General features: G+C 38.8%; 1 protein-coding gene across 3 annotated transcripts in view; it reads left to right on the top strand.

Annotated features, from left to right (window-relative positions):
- The window catches only part of ZNF215 (zinc finger protein 215), a 28496-nt gene extending 12219 nt beyond the window's left edge, over positions 1–16277 (top strand). For all 3 annotated transcript variants that reach the window (XM_055423458.2, XM_055423459.2, XM_055423460.2), the window contains exons 3-6: positions 1198–1286; positions 2702–2834; positions 3387–3482; positions 6411–16277. In XM_055423458.2, the coding sequence (XP_055279433.2) occupies positions 1198–1286; positions 2702–2834; positions 3387–3482; positions 6411–7282 (1190 nt within the window). In that variant the 3' untranslated portion in view covers positions 7283–16277. The remainder of the gene's footprint in view (positions 1–1197; positions 1287–2701; positions 2835–3386; positions 3483–6410) is intronic.
- Positions 16278–16615: the final 338 nt, after the last annotated feature.

Below are 16615 nucleotides of genomic sequence, written 5' to 3'. Positions count from 1 at the left end.
CTGGGTATGTGTTCTGAAAGACCTGAGGATTCCCTGATTCTCATCTCTGTCCAGTCTTCAGGCTCTGCTCAAGCAGAGGTGATAACTATCGGGCTAAGTGTTGAAGGCATTCCCTATGCAGACAGCCCTTTGCAGACAAAGGCTAGGGAATGGTTTTGAGTTTTTACCCCCTCCCACAGTTCAGTTTAGTTCAGTCACTCAGTTATGTCTGACTCTTTGCGACCCCATGGACTGCAGCATGCCAGGCTTCCCTGTCCATCAGGCTTCCTCTCCCTGGTTTCAAGCATTTAAGGGAATCTCTGTGGAATCGCTAGCTAACCACTAAGCTGACGAAACACACTTACGTGGACACAGAAAACAAAGAATATAGGCTTTATAAAATTTTTAAAAAGTTGAAGATTAGCAATATTGATAAAAGTTTAGCTACAATGATCAAGGGAAAAAAGACTAAAATCACTGATATCGGGAATAAAGGTAGGGAGATTTTATTAAACTTGCATAAATCAAAGAGGACACTGTGAAAACTTAGATGAAATAGAAAAATTTCCAAAATGACCAAAACTGACTCTGAACCCATCTATAACAGCTGAAGAGATTGAATCAGTAATTTTAAAAATGTCAAGCAAGTAAAAAATCTTTTTGAGGAAGTGGGGATGGAGAAAGTATGAATATATCTAATCCCCAACATCTTTGAGGAAGTAATTGGTTAGGTAAAATATTATTAGCTCCCAGTAGAATTACAGCCTGTGATGGCTAAGCCTTAATTTGTATTTAGTTTTGATCAGATTAAAGTTATTTTTTTGATCTGTTATAACCACAGATGAGGCATCAAACTCTTCTCTCTGATCAGTAGTTGTCCACCCCTGGTAGAATATCAGAATCACTTTTAGACCTTTTTAAAACTATAAGATCTGGGACTTCCCTAGTGATCCAGTGGTTTAGACTCCTCGCTTCTACTGCAGAGGGTGTAGTTTCCATCCCTGGTTCAGTGAACTAAGATCCTGCATGCTGCATGGTGCAGTCAAAAAGTAAATAATAATTAATTAATTAAAAATCTGGGTTCCACCATTGGAGATTCTGGTTGCTGGTAGAATTGACATTTTTTTCAAGCTTCTGAAGTAGCACGGTGAAACTGCTTAATTATTAGAAGTTTCTCCAGGGAAAAATGTTTCTCCTTAATGTTTTATTCATCTTCAGGTATAACCTGCAAGGATTCTGTCCTACATCAGAAAGGGAGCTTCAAGAAAGAGAAAATGGAAGCTGACTTGATAACAGGCAAATCCCAGGTAAATTAGGATTCCAGTCTTTATTGAAACATCCTGCCTTTTCTCTTTTGGTCTTTGAACTTTTGCCAAACATAAGGGCATGACTGTTATTCTCCCACAGAACACTAGACCCATTTTAGTTGATGATAACTTTTTGGAAAATATTTAATCTTGTACATTCTCTGTGCATCTATGCCCTCAAGATTGTAGATGATAACTGAAATTGTAGGCATAGAGACTCCCCAGGGAATGTTTAGAATTCAAAGTGAAGAGAACCAAAGGCAGAATCCTGAGCAATGTCAATTAATAGGCAAGAGCAGAAGAAACCTCAAAGGATACTGAAATGAAGGGACCAAAGTTGTAGAGGAAAACCAGATCAATATGATGTCACCTTGAAAGCAAAGGATGAGCATTTTCAAGTATATTTCATATTTCAGTTCTTCAAAAGTTCAGGAAAGTACAGCTGAGTAGTCTCTGTTCTCTTAGCATCATGGAGATATACACATGCATGGGAATAGAAGCCAGATTGTTGAGGGTTGAGGAGAGGAAAAATGAAGAAGTAGCAGAACACATGTAGACAACTTATTCACAAAGACTGGCTCTGAGGTAGAGGAGGGTTTGTGTGATTTGTATTTCAGTGTGATTGATGGTGCCTAGAAGGACAAGGTTAAGAGTGCTGAACAGAGGAGTGCAACAACTAATGGGCTGAGGCCTTTATAATAAGTATTTTTGCAGTATCTAACATTTCTAAGGACTGGGAATATGACAGTAAACAAACAAAACACCTGCCTCTGTGGAGATTAGATTCTAGTAGAAATAGACAAATACAAGCAAATAAGATAATTGCAGATAGTAATGATTACAGAGCAAATAAACATACCCAGTAGGCTGATTAAGAAGAAGGCTCCTTTGTTGGGTAATCAGGAAAAAAAAAAAAAACGTATTTAACAGAGTGACGTTGGGCTCTGAGACCTGAAGGATGAGGCAATAAAAGGTTGCATTTCCCAATTAGAGATGCTCCCTCTTCTGCTAGCAGAGCATACATCTTCATTACAAATTTCCCACAATTCTACCTTACACTCTTCCTGTTCTGAACTCCTTTTGTGTAAGTTACCTATACTCTATAGTAATAATTTTTTGTTCCACAGTTATTCCAACTGTTTTTTTCTCTTCAATTAAAATATAAGCTAATCTAGAGTTAGGACGGCTCTTCGTTTTCCTTTTGCAGCCCTCACAGAGTACCAAGTTGATAGGCCCCCCATGTAACTTGATTTTTTTACCACTTAGAACTCCCAACACTGTCCTATCAATTATTTTTGTATATTGTGACCACCTACCTTATTCTTTCCAAATTCATTTATTGTCTAGTAATACTGATATTTTGGAAGAACTTAATGTTTTAGGAACCTTAATTAAACAGGAACTTAATGTTTTAGGAACCAGTGGAATTCAAAGATGTGGTTGTGGAATTCAGCAAAGAAGAGTGGGGGCAACTGGACCCTGCTGTAAAGAACCTGTACAGGCATGTGATGCTGGAGAACTATAGGAACCTGAATTCACTGCGTAAAGGTGGTATCTGTGTATTTACCTGATCTGCCCTTTAGTAGTCTCTTCATGAGGGCATGTGTGCGTGCTCAGTCGCTTCAGTCGTGTCCAACTCTTTGCAACCCTATGGACTGTATGTAGCCTGCCAGGCTCTTCTGTTCATGGGGATTCTCCAGGCAAGAATACTGGAGTGAGTTGCCATTCCCTCCTCTAGGGGATCTTCCTGACCCAGGGATCCAAGCCTCATCTCTTATGTCTCCTGCATTGTTGGGTGGGTTCTTTACCATTAGCGCCACCTGGGCAGCCCAGTAGTTTCTTCATCTTCTGTTAAAAACTGTAGGACTGCTGAAGCGGTTGAGGGCATTTGAGTTTGGGTTTAGATTTTCTAATAACTTTTGGGAACAATAGCAGATGTTCTTGCTAAATGTGATTGGAAGTCCTTTCTGATGTAGAGCTAGAAATACACAGGTTCACTGGCCTTATCTTTTAGCAGCTCAGAGACTACTACTTTGGGATAGAATTCTCTTTCCTATAAAAATGTCTGAAATGTCTTTGTTTCCTTTTCCCCATGAAAAGAGCATCTACTTTCCAAACCAGTTGAGACCTCCAAGTTGGAGAGTAAGAACGAAAGTTGGATCATGGAGCAAGAAATCCCAAGAACAGCTATTTTTGGTAAGAATCAGGCAGATCTGAGGCATTTGTAAGAAGCTGCTATTCATTACGGAGAAGGCAATGGCAAGCCACTCCAGTACTCTTGCCTAGAAAATCCCATGGATGGAGGAGCCTGGTAGGCTGCAGTCTGTGGGGTCACTAAGGGTCTTGACACGACTGAGCGACTTCACTTTCACTTTTCACTTTCACACATTGGAGAAGGAAATGGCAACCCACTCCAGTGTTCTTGCCTGGAGAATCCCAGGGACGGGGGACCCTGGTGGGCTTCCGTCTATGGGGTCACACAGAGTCGGACACGACTGAAGTGACTTAGCAGCAGCAGCTATTCATTAAATATGCAGATAATGCATTTTGAATTGGGTTTGAGTTGATAGTCAGGAGGTGACAACAAACCAGCTAAACTTTGAAGAAAAAAAGTCATTGTTTTTCATTCATAGACCTTTTTTTTTTCTTTTGTGAACAGGCACAACAGTGATTTGGGTTGGAAACACAAACTCCTCATTTTTTTTTAATTGATGTGTAGTTGATTTACAATGTTGTGTTAGTTTCTGGTGTACTGAAAAGTGATGCATTTAGGCAAGTATATATATCAAAATATATCCTCAGTATCAAAATTATTATATCTGTTAAGGATTTTGTAAGATGGCCAGATATAAAATAAAAATATTAGTAGGTTTTCTACATCTTAGAACTAAGTGACTTGAAAATAACAAAATACATGAAAGTGATTTTTTTAAATAGGAGTAAAGAAATTACGTGAAAAATGAGTTGTACAAAGGTAAGGAGAACATACACTTAGTAGGGAAATGCAGCCAGGAATTTTGCTGTTCAGTAAATACTGCTAGAACAATTACGGTTTTGATCATCTATTACTTCTAACAGATCATCCTAAAACTTAGTGACTTAAAACAGTTATCTTAGTAATTCTTAAAATTTTGTGAGTTGACTTAGGAATTCTTACATTCCATATGATGTTGGCTGAGGATGCCGTGTTCTGGCAACTTGACTGGGATGGAATGGCCAAGATGACTCATCACATAGCTGGAGGTTGATGCAGGCTGTCAGGGGAATTTTGCTGGTCCTATGGACCAGAATACCTGTACCGGGCCTCCTGAGCGGACTCCTCACAGCACAGCAGCCATACTCTGAGAGGAAACGTGTTGAGAGGAATTGGAAGCTGTCAGTCTTCTAAAGGCTAGGCCCAGAAGAAGCCTAGTATCACTTCTGCTACATTCTGTTGGCTAAGCAGGGACAGGATGAGCCCAAATTCCCAGGGAAGAAAAAAACACTAAAAACCATTGCACTTCTCTATGAAGAGCATATCAGAGAACGTGCCATAATTTTGATCTGCTGTAGTTTGTCCTCTGACCACAAAGTGACTTCATTTTCCTCGTTAATTACATTTACTCTCTCCTCAGATGTCATCTCATTATGGCATCAAGTTTGAAGTCCAGAAACTCATTCTGTGAATTAAGTCCAGGTTTGGAAGAGAGTCCTCTCGCTCTGAAAACCTGTGACTTCAAGGAACAAGTTATCTGCTCCCACACATCCAACATACACTGGTGAGGCAGAGATAGGAAAACTGCTGTCAATATTCCCAGTATATGCCTAGGCTCCACCCTAGGAGACTGTGATTTAATAGTCCACTTTCTAGCATGGGCATTGTATAGAAAAATGATGATTTCTCCTAGAAATTAGACTAAAGGAGGCTGAATTGATATATACTTGACAAAGTTGGATGTATCAGTGGGAGCTGCTTTGAGGTAAAAGTCATTTCATCAAGTAAAACAGTATTACCTATGGACAGATTAGATGTGAGAGATAAAGAGCCGTGATTATTCAAGTTTTCTTTATAAACTCCAGTGTAAATGTTAAAAGACCAGTGACTCATTGAACAAGAATGAAGATGTCAAGGGAAGCTGTTTCCACATGGCGGGAGATAGTCTCTCATTTGTTGAGTTTTGGAAGAGAGTAGGGATAGTCAAGTGGAGATGTCCTAGAAACTGTGAAACTGCAAAGCTGAAAATCTTCCTTAGCTACTGATAAATCGTGGAAGATAACAATGTTAGACGTATCTGAAATTATGTGGAAAAAGAGAAAGAAAGGTCATTTAAATTTAATTTTTAAAGAAATGCTAGGATGCACAGTGTACTGGGTATATATACACAGAAACTAAGTGAAAAAGGAATTTTGAGAAGGGAAGTGAAACTTTATCAAAAGACATAGAGAAACTAAAGAGAGGTGAAAAGGGAAAAACCCAACCTGAATCAGGTAAAGTTTTGAGTCCTAAGAAACATAGAAAAATGTCTGAACACTTTTAGAATCAGGAGTGATTTTTGTGCCCAGAATAAGAATAGTTTCTGTGCTATCATATATTTCAGTTCTTTCTGCCTCTGTTAAATACAGGGAATAATTGCTGCTGTAAGGATAACAGGGGCAGTATGATTGCAGGTTCACTTTCAGATGGTTAAGGTACGGGGCCTATAAATTTAGACATGTTCCTAAAGAAATGATTAAATTGGTATTTTAGAAGGGCTTATTATTTGAAACAGCTTGGGTTAAAACAGACAAGTTACTGGAGAAAGCAAGATTAGGTATAACTCTGACAGACTAGTTATGAACCAGTGATGGCTTGAAATGTGATATGCCGTGCCATCTCAGTATATATACTGATATTCTGCCAAGTTCTGTGTATTCTCCATAGTATTCCTAAATAGCTCTCCTCATATTTTATGATCTCCTCATCCTCTTTTTAATATTTTTATCTCATTTATTTCTTCGATAATCCTTGTTTTCTAACCCACCTCACATTTCAATTCTATATTTAAAGATCCATAAGATATGTATATATCCTTATGTGGCTTAGCATTCCTTTCCTAATTAAGCAATTTTCCTTCCGGTTCATGGCATTTTTTTGTTCATTTTTAGACAGAGAGAGAATTTCAGAAAATCAGGAATTAGTCCCAAAACAGAGAATTTCTGGAGAAGAATCATCCCATGCAGTGATTATGACAAGACTGACCGAAGGTGGACATTTTCGTTTAGATGCCTGGAACAGTGATGACTGGTTGTACAGGAATCAGGAACCCTGGGACATAAATTTGCCACAAGAAGTTTTCATTCCTAACATAGTCTACACTGAGGAGGGAAACTTTGAATATAGTGAAAATAAGGTAAGCTCAGATGTTAAGTCAGTTAAGTCACTTTTTGATACACAAGAGGGAATTCCTATGAGAAAGGATTACCTGAAGTGTGACCAGCTTAAAACTAACTTTGAATTTAATTTAGACTCAGTAGGCAAGCAGCATTCAGAGTATAATAAGTGTGGGAGTGCCTTGAGCCTGAGTGCAGATGTTCAGCACCGCAAAAGTCAGAGCCCAGTGGATTTCTATGAATGCTATCAGTGTGGAAAGGCCTTCAGCCGCAGTTCCTCTCTTGTTCGACATGAGACCATTCACACGGGGGAGAGGCCCTATAAATGCAGTGAATGTGGGAGGTGCTTCAACCGGCGTTCAAACCTTACTAAGCATCAAAACATTCACTCTGCGGCAAGAGCCTGGGAAGGCAGTCAGTGTGGGAAAGCCCTCAGTGAGCATACAGACAGTAATAAAAATCCAGGACTCCATTCTGCAGATAATCTCTATGCGTGTGTTAGGTGTGGAAAATCCTTCACCCGTGGGTCCTCACTTACTCGACATCAAATGATTCATACAGGAGAGAAACCATTCAAATGTAACGAATGCAAGAAAACCTTTAACAGAAGTTCAAACCTGCTTAAACACCAAAAAATTCATACTTGAGAGAAGTTCTGTGATAGCAGCAATATGGGATTTCTTCAGTCAGAGTGCAAAACTCATTCAAAGTCTGTGAATTTCTTCTGGAAGGAATCCTGTGCATATAGTAAATGGAAGAAAATATTTCTCAGAGAATATTCTTTAATTGATATGACTGAATTAATACTGGAGGTAAATTGGATAGAAATCTGAGGGAGCTTTTCCAGGTTTCATATGAAGCCATAAGGGTTCGGAATTAAACACAGCAACATGGTAGTGTTTGTCATTATTCAGATGTCCATTTTTCATCATCTCTCCCTAGTTCATAAATGAAACCTATGGAATACTTACATTCACATGATCTATTGATGAAGTAGATATTAGGGTGGAGCCAAGCAATACCCTTGGAGTTGACATCTAATAAAACTCAAACTTTCAGTCCTTATAAGAAGGTCACAGCAACCAGGAGTTCATGAAAATATAGATGGACACTTCTAAGGACTGACTCTGAATTAACGCAAAGACCACAAAGACCGCCAGTTATTCCACCCGTGGTGATGTCCTTGGGTGTCCTGATGCAGAGTAGGGACTGGAACTGGAAGAGTATTATCAGCTGCAGTGGTGGGTAGATATGTTTTTAATCTATATGTATTTTCAGTATCTGCATTTGTTAAAGTACTCTGGGATCTAGGCTTGAGAGACATCCATAACCCTAATGCTGTCATTTATCCCAAACATTAAAAGGTCAACAGAGTCCTACTCTGTGTACCAGAATTGCTGCTTCTATAAGCTGCCTCAGGATCCCAGAGGATTCCTGAACCAAGATGCTTATGTTAGTTTGCCCCCAAAGAAACATACTGGAGACATGCCCAATGAATGTTGATGGTGGCTTCTGTCAGGGTTCATAGTTTATCCAAAGGTGGAAAATGTATTCTGGAGTGAACCCCTCCCTACAGTGAGTTAATAAATGTGAAAAATTACTCTGTTCATTTGTTCATCCTTTACACCACAAGCCTTTAAGACAAATCCCTACAGAAGTAATTGATAGGATTCTCCACAGGTTGTCTTTTATTTATATGAATTTCCCAAACAAGCAAAAGACTCCAAACATAAGTTCTTGAGGTACATAGTTCAGTATTCATCAAAGCAATGACACGTTTAATATAATGGATTATGACATTCTCACTTTAGGCATTCTGAATCTAATAGTTTACCTTTTTAAAGAGGTAAACACCTATCCTACTCAAACTCTTCCAGAAAATTGCAGAGGAAGGTAAACTTCATAACTCACTCTGTGAGGCCACCATCACCCTTATACCAAAACCTGACAAAGATGCCACAAAAAAAGAGAACTTCAGGCCAATATCACTGATGAACATAGATGCAAAAATCCTTAACAAAATTCTAGCAATCAGAATCCAGCAACACATTAAAAAGATCATACATCATGACCAAATGGGCTTTATCCCAGGGATGCAAGGATTCTTCAATATCTGCAAATCAATCAATGTAATACACCACGTTAACAAATTGAAAAATAAAGACCATATGATTATCTCAGTAGATGCAGAGAAAGCCTTTGACAAAATTCAACATCCATTTATGATCAAAACCCTCCAGAGGGCGGGAATAGAAGGAACATACCTCAACATAATAAAAGCTATATATGACAAACCCACAGCAAACATTATCCTCAATGGTGAAAAACTGAAAGCGTTTCCCCTAAAGTCAGGAATAAGACAAGGGTGCCCACTCTCACCACTACTATTCAACATAGTTTTGGAAGTTTTGGCCACAGCAATCAGAGCAGAAAAAGACATAAAAGGAATACAAATTGGAAAAGAAGAAGTAAAACTCTTACTGTTTGCAGATGACATGATCCTCTACACAGAAAACCCTAAAGACCCTACCAGAAAATTACTAGAGCTAATCAATGAATATAGTAAAGTTGCAGGATATAAAATCAACACACAGAAATCCCTTGCATTCCTATACACTAATAATGAGAAAATAGAGAAATTAAGGAAACAATTCCATTCATCGTTGCAATGAAAAGAATAAAATACTTAGGAATATATTTACCTAAAGAAACAAAGGGCTTCCCTGGTGGCTCAGAGGTTAATGCGTCTGCCTCCAATGCGGGAGACCCGGGTTCGATCCCTGGGTCGGGAAGATTCCCTGGAGAAGGAAATGGTAACCCACTCCAGTATTCTTGCCTGGAGAATCCCATGGGTGGAAGAGCCTGGTCCATAGGCTACAGTCCATGGGGTCGCAAAGAGTCGGACACGACTGAGCGACAGAACAGAACAGAAAGATAAAAAAGACCTATATATAGAAAACTATAAAATATTGGTGAAAGAAATCAGAGAGGACATTAATAGATGGAGAAATATACCATGTTCATGGATTGGAAGAATATTGTGAAAATGAATATATTACCCAAAGTAATTTATAAGTTCAATGCAATCCCTATCAAGCTACCAACGGTGTTTTTCACAGAGCTAGAACAAATAACTTCACAATTTGTATGGAAATAAAAAAAACCTCGAATAGCCAAAGCAATCTTGAGAAAGAAGAATGGAACTGGGGGAATCAACCTGCCAGACTTAAGGCTCTACTACAAAGCCACAGTCATCAAGACAGTATGGTACTGGCACAAAGACAGAAATACACATCAATGGAACAAAATACAAAGCCCAGAGATAAATCCATGCACCTGTGGACACCTTATCTTTGACAAGGGAGGCAGGAATATTCAATGGAGAAAAGACAGTCTCTTTAACAAGTGGTGCTGGGAAAACTGGTCAGCCACTTGTAAAAGAATGAAACTAGATCACTTCCTAACACCATACACAAAAATAAACTCAAAATGGATTAAAGATCTAAATGTAAAACCAGAAACTATAAAACTCCTAGAGGAGAACATAGGCAAAACACTCTCCGACATAAATCACAGCAGGATCCTCCATGACCCACCTCCCAGAATATTGGAAATAAAAGCAAAAATAAATGGGACCTAATTAAAATTAAAAGCTTCTGCACAGCAAAGGAAACTATAAGCAAGGTGAAAAGACAGCCTTCAGAATGGGAGAAAATAATAGCAAACGAAGCAACTGATAAAGGATTAATCTCAAAAATATACAAGCAATTCATGCAGCTCAATTCCAGAAAAATAAACGACCCAATCAAAAAATGGGCTAAAGAACTAAACAGACAATTCTCCAAAGACGACATACAGATGGCTAACAAACACATGAAAAGATGCTCAGCATCACTCATAATCAGAGAAATACAAATTAAAACCACAATGAGGTGCCATCTCACGCCAGTCAGAATGGCTGCTATCCAAAAGTCTACAAGCAATAAATGCTGGAGAGGGTGTGGAGAAAAGGGAACCCTCTTACACTGTTGGTGGGAATGTAAACTAGTACAACCACTATGGAGAACAGTGTGGAGATTCCTTAAAAAACTGGAAATAGAACTGCCATACGACCCAGCAATCCCACTCCTGGGCATACACACCGAGGAAACCAGAATTGAAAGAGACACATGTACTCCAGTGTTCATCGCAGCACTGTTTATAATAGCGAGGACATGGAAGCAACCTAGATGTCCATCTGCAGATGAATGGATAAGAAAGCTGTGGTACATTTACACAATGGAGTTCAGTTCAGTCACTCAGTCGTGTCCGACTCTCTGCGACCCCATGAATCACAGCACTCCAGGCCTCCCTGTCCATCACAAACTCCCGGAATTCACTCAAACTCATGTCCACAGAGTCGGTGATGCCATCCAGCCATCTCATTCTCTGTCGTCCCCGTCTCCTGCCCCCAACCTTTCCCAGCATAAGATTCTTTTCCAGTGAGTCAACTCGTCGCATGAGGTGGCCAAAGTATTGCAGTTTCAGCTTTAGCATCAGTCCTTCCAATGAACACCCAGGATTGATCTCCTTTAGAATGGACTAGTTGGATCTCCTTGCAGTCCAAGGGACTCTAAAGAGTCTTCTCCAACACCACAGTTCAAAAGCATCAATTCTTCGGCGCTCAGCTTTGTTCACAGTCCAACTCTCACATCCATACATGACCATGGGAAAAACGATAGCCTTGACTAGACGAACTTTTGTTACTCAGCAATTAAAAAGAATGCATTTGAATTAGTTCTAATGAGGTGGATGAAACTGGAGCCTATTATACAGTGAAGTAAGCCAGAAAGAAAAACACCAATACAGTGTCAGTTCAGTCGCTCAGTCGTGTCCGACTCTCTGGGACCCTGAGAATCTCCCGGAGTTCACTCAAACTCATGTCCATCAAGTCGGTGATGCCATCCAGCCATCTCATTCTCTGTCGTCCCCTCCTCCTGCCCTCAATCCTTCCCAGCATCAGACAATTTTCCAGTGAGTCAGCTCGTTGCATGAGGTGGCCAAAGTATTGGAGTTTCAGCTTTAGCATCAGTCCTTCCAATGAACACCCAGGATTGATCTCCTTTAGAATGGACTGGTTGGATCTCCTTGCAGTCCAAGGGACTCTCAAGAGTCTTTTCCAGCACCACAGTTCAAAAGCATCAATTCTTCAGCGATCAGCTTTCTTCACCGTCCAACTCTCACATCCATACATGACCACGGGAAAAACCATAGCCTTGACTCGACGGACCTTTGTTGGCAAAGTAATGTCTCTGCTTTTTAATATACTATCTAGGTTGGTCATAACTTTCCTTCCAAGGAGTAAGCATCTTTTAATTTCATGGCTGCAATCAGCATCCTCAGTGATTTTGGAGCCCCAAAAAAGAAAGTCTGACACTGTTTCCACTGTTACCCCATCTATTTCCCATGAAGTGATGGGACCAGATACCATGATCTTTGTTTTCTGAACGTTGAGCTTCAAGCCAACTTTTTCACTCTCCTCTATATTAACACATATATATGGAATATAGCAAGAGGATAACGATAACCCTGTATATGAGACAACAGCAGACACTCGGATGTGTGGAGCAGTCTTTCGGACTCTGTGGGAGAGGGTGAGGGTGGGATAATTTGGGAGAATGGATTGAAACGTGTATTATTATTTTTATTTTATATTGTACTATATTTCATTTACAGTGTTGTGTTTGTTTCAGGTGTATAGCAAAGTGATACAGTCATATATATATATTTGAATTAACAAAAGCAGTTCCCGTCTTTTGATGGGGTGCTCATGGTTTATAACATAAATGGCATTATTTTGAGAGAGGGATAACTTAGGTATGGTATTGGGTTTTTTTTTCTTTTTGCAGCCTGAGGCAGTTGTAAAATAATGTAGCTTTTTACAACTGTGTATTCTATAGTATTTTTTCATTTGGTGGAATTTTAACTGTTAATGTTTTTGGTATTGTGCTTTGTACCATTTATTAAAAAAAGAAAGCATCTAAGGCAATAATAGCTATCCAAAAAAACAGGAACACTTGTAATAAAGATGTTTCTAAGAGTGCTACTTGCAGCTACATTGAAAACAATGTTAAAACAGTGAATGGTAGTGGTACCCATGTGGCAACGCAAGTAGACAAATTTAAAAGCATATTTGTAATAAAGCTGTGTCTGGTAACAGTCCTTATTTGCTGTCTTGAGAACCGTATTATATCATTTAATGGAATTTATACCTATTCAAATCATGTAAAAAAGTGTTTAATAGCTATAATAAAGTAAATAGATGTTACTGTGAAGGCTATTTGCTGGCTGCATAGAGAACTGTATTATATATCAGTGAATGGAAGAGGCACCCACTCTGCAGCACATGTTGAGAAATGAAAGAACACTAATGAGAAGACATTTCTAAAACTGCTACCTGATGCTGTATTGAAAACATTGTTTATATGAAAGAAAAGACCTGTCACCCATTCTGCAATTCATGCAGAGAAGTGTTTAAGGCCAATTGTAATAAAAACGATTTCTAGGGGAAAAAAAAAAAGCTGTTTTGAGTAATTGAAAGATAAAAGTCTATTTTCATTTTTTATCTTTGTTTCTCAGGAGCTATTTGGGCCTACGTAAAATGCTTATTTTTTCTCCTAGATCTCTAAGCTTTCCAAAAAGTAAAAGATATGTATACTATTTACTAAGTTAAACATACTTAACTTTAAAGAAAATCATAGATTTAATAAGTGAATTTAGATATACAACATACATCCCACTTCCCTCAAAAAAATACCTTGAACAAGTAGGAATATGTTTCTAGATGAGAAGATTATTGTAGAGATGTTGAATCTCCCCACATTAAACTATTAAATTTTAATTAAACATTTATTTGGGAAGACTTCTTTCACAAAGTGATGTAAGGTTTATTTTGTAGAAGTAGCAAGTTAAAATAACTAAACCTTTTTATTGAAGAGGTGACAATAGGAACCTTAGTAACATAGTATGGTACTAACCTAGGAATTGAAATCTCTAGACCTAGATGTTTGTAAGAATTTAGTATATCATAAATTATCACTTCACATTGGTGTGGAAAAAAAATAGTTACTATTACATTTATATCATGCAGGTACATTCATTAGGTGAATTTATAATGTAGGTTGGTATTTATTAAAAGCAAAAATTAAAAGTTGAACATCAATGAATACTGGTCTAAAAAGGGAACTCTCAATTCATGGAAAAAGGATAACCAATAAACAGGGGAAATACTGTTTTTACTAATAATAAAAACAGCATTTGGTGCTCATAAAATATGAAAGGAATAATAAAGCTTAATTTTAACAGGACTGTCAAGAGATGGCAACTATAACCAGTGGCATAATGGTTAACCAAATGGCAATTAATAACCACTAACAACAGTGTAAATAATTACTACCTTTCTGGACAGCCAGTTTGACAACATGTATGAAGAACCTTTAAAAAGAATACATTGAAAGGAACAGGTCAGGAGTTAAGGATTCAGGAACCTCAAGAATGCATGACTTTACCTAGAGGGCAGGAAGCACAGGATCACAATCTACAACAGAAAAGCACAGAAGAGTTGCAGAAAGGACCAGGCATCCAGCCTATAAAGTAAGGGAGTAATTGCAGAGCTCAACCTGAGATAGCAAAAAACAAGTATGATTCAAGAACCACCCGACTCAGCAACAGCAACAGGAACAGCAGCAACAATCAGTGAGGGACTAGGTCAGAGATGAGCTAGGGGCAAGCACATCACTCAGGCTCTCTGATATCTACTTAAATATAACAGTAATCACTTAAATATTTGTCCATCTGCTTCATATTTAGGGAGCTGTGATCAAGTTTTCATTGGCACAGATTCCTCTGGATCAGAACACTGATAACTCCTACCTTCCCATAACTTACTGCAGTAATTATGATCCTTTGTCTTTAACACATGCCCACCACCTGTCATCTGCCTTTCTTGAATTATATGATTACCATGAAGATCAAGAAACCCATTTCCACTGCAGCAGTTTTCACCATCATCTCCAGCCTAGATAGACACTGCAAAACTCTTTAAGAATGTCTTTGCACCTTTTTCAAAACATCTCTTTTCTTTGGAGAAGAGAGTAATAATCCAACATTCCATCACCCTGTACTTCTGAACACTGTTCCCTATGGTATTTGACAAGTTATTAGAAGTAGGCCCAGTTTGATTCCAGGTTTTAATTAGTTTAACAGAATAGGTTGTTTTCTTGTGTTTAAAGCAACACATTAAACTCCAGGCCCCAGATGTTTGCACCCATGACAGTGAATTCATCCCAAATGTAGTTTACATTTGGTCCATCTTAAAATCTACTCCCACATTTTCTCTTGTGGCTCTTGCTAATACAGAGATCTTGCAGTTTTTACAGTGCTAACAGGTATCTCCTCTAGGAGCAGGGAATACTCTCGTTTTTTCTGTCATGGCTAAGTTGAGATCTAAGTCTCATTACAGACCTGGAGCCAGTGACAGTGGTGGGGGTGAGTACTGGAGAGGTGGTATCAGCTTGTGAGGCAAATGCTCCAGGTGTAGTCAGGAGTAAGCTTGAATGGAGTGGAGGTGTGACATGCTCAAATAAGTAGATAAGGGATACTGTTTCATTGAAGAGAGGTTCTGAGGAATGGGGTGGCTGTCTTAGCCTCATCGGTGTCTACCCAAGTGCCTGTCCATTGTTCTTCACCGGTGTTCTTAACCGTATCTCATACCAAGTTCTGAATTTAATTGGTGCTGCAATTCTGCAACCATTTCAATCAGAGTAGGGTTCAATCCTTAGTCATATTTGCCTTGCAACTGTTGAAAATCAGAACTACTTCAAAATTTCCATAGGGTCCTTCTGGTGATCCTCTTCTGGTTCTGAATTGTATGCTCACAGCTCTTGGTTGCTCTTGTTCTCTGTTTATTCTCTAAGGTGACAGAAAATCCAGATGGCTCCACATCTTTAAAATCATTGTTTTCACCATAGCAACTGAATGCCATGGCCACTTGATCTCTCAACACCTTGCCCTCACCTGCACTTTTATTCACTTCTACCACTGGTGATAATTGGAGAAATCTCTATGCCCTAAAATTATTTCCCCCCCAGCAAGGAGGTTATCTTTGTGCTGCTCATAGCAGCCCAATGAACCCCATTTAAAGGATCTATTTTGTATGTCCAAATTGGTCCCAGTAAATATTTCAGTCTGGGTCCTAGCAGGAAACAGATTCTAATTTTAGAATAATTTGATGACAGTTTGACAATACAGGACTATTTATTTAGGAAGTATGGACAGAGTTTAGAGAAACCTCAAGAAATAGGGGAGTATTCCAGGGGTAGTAACAAGGGGATATCTTATCGCTAGGCCTGCCTAAAGAGGCAAGAGGAAGGAGAAGCTAGGAGGAGATCATGTAAAGAAGGCACTTTGGTAAGAAATGTGACTTCAGATCTAGAAAAGTAACCCGTCAAAACCAGCCCTCCAGTCTGTCGGGGCTCCCCATTGCCAAGCCTAGTCAAAGCTGGAGTGCTAGGGGAGCCTATTGATACAGTCCATTTAGGTCAGTCTTCTCATGTTAGAGAAGGATAAAGAGTGGATTTAGAAAGGCAAACGGAAGACATCCTAGCAATGGACCAGATCCAAAATGGTCTGATAAGAGACTTTTAGTGGACCTCAGTCTTTCTTGATATATATATATATATACACATATCTGTGATATATATATAGGATGTCCAGATCTCCTTGGACTGGCTTCTGTACCCAATTAGATTATCTGAAGCATAAATAGAAGTGTTTTTGGTTTTGAGATACAGTTGACATATAACAGCTTCAGGTGTACAACATGATGGTTCGTTATTTGTATATATTTTGATGACCACAAGAAGACTAGTTAACATTTGTCACTGCATGTAACAATTTTTTTTTCTTACAATGAAAAACTTTTAAATTTACTCTTAGCAACT

This window comes from Moschus berezovskii, chromosome 14, assembly GCF_049115385.1.
Source record: "Moschus berezovskii isolate FMDL1 chromosome 14, NW_MosBer_1.0, whole genome shotgun sequence".
Taxonomy (NCBI): Eukaryota; Metazoa; Chordata; class Mammalia; order Artiodactyla; family Moschidae; genus Moschus; species Moschus berezovskii.
Note: the sequence above shows the minus strand (reverse complement) of the source record. Positions and strands in the feature narration are given on the sequence as shown.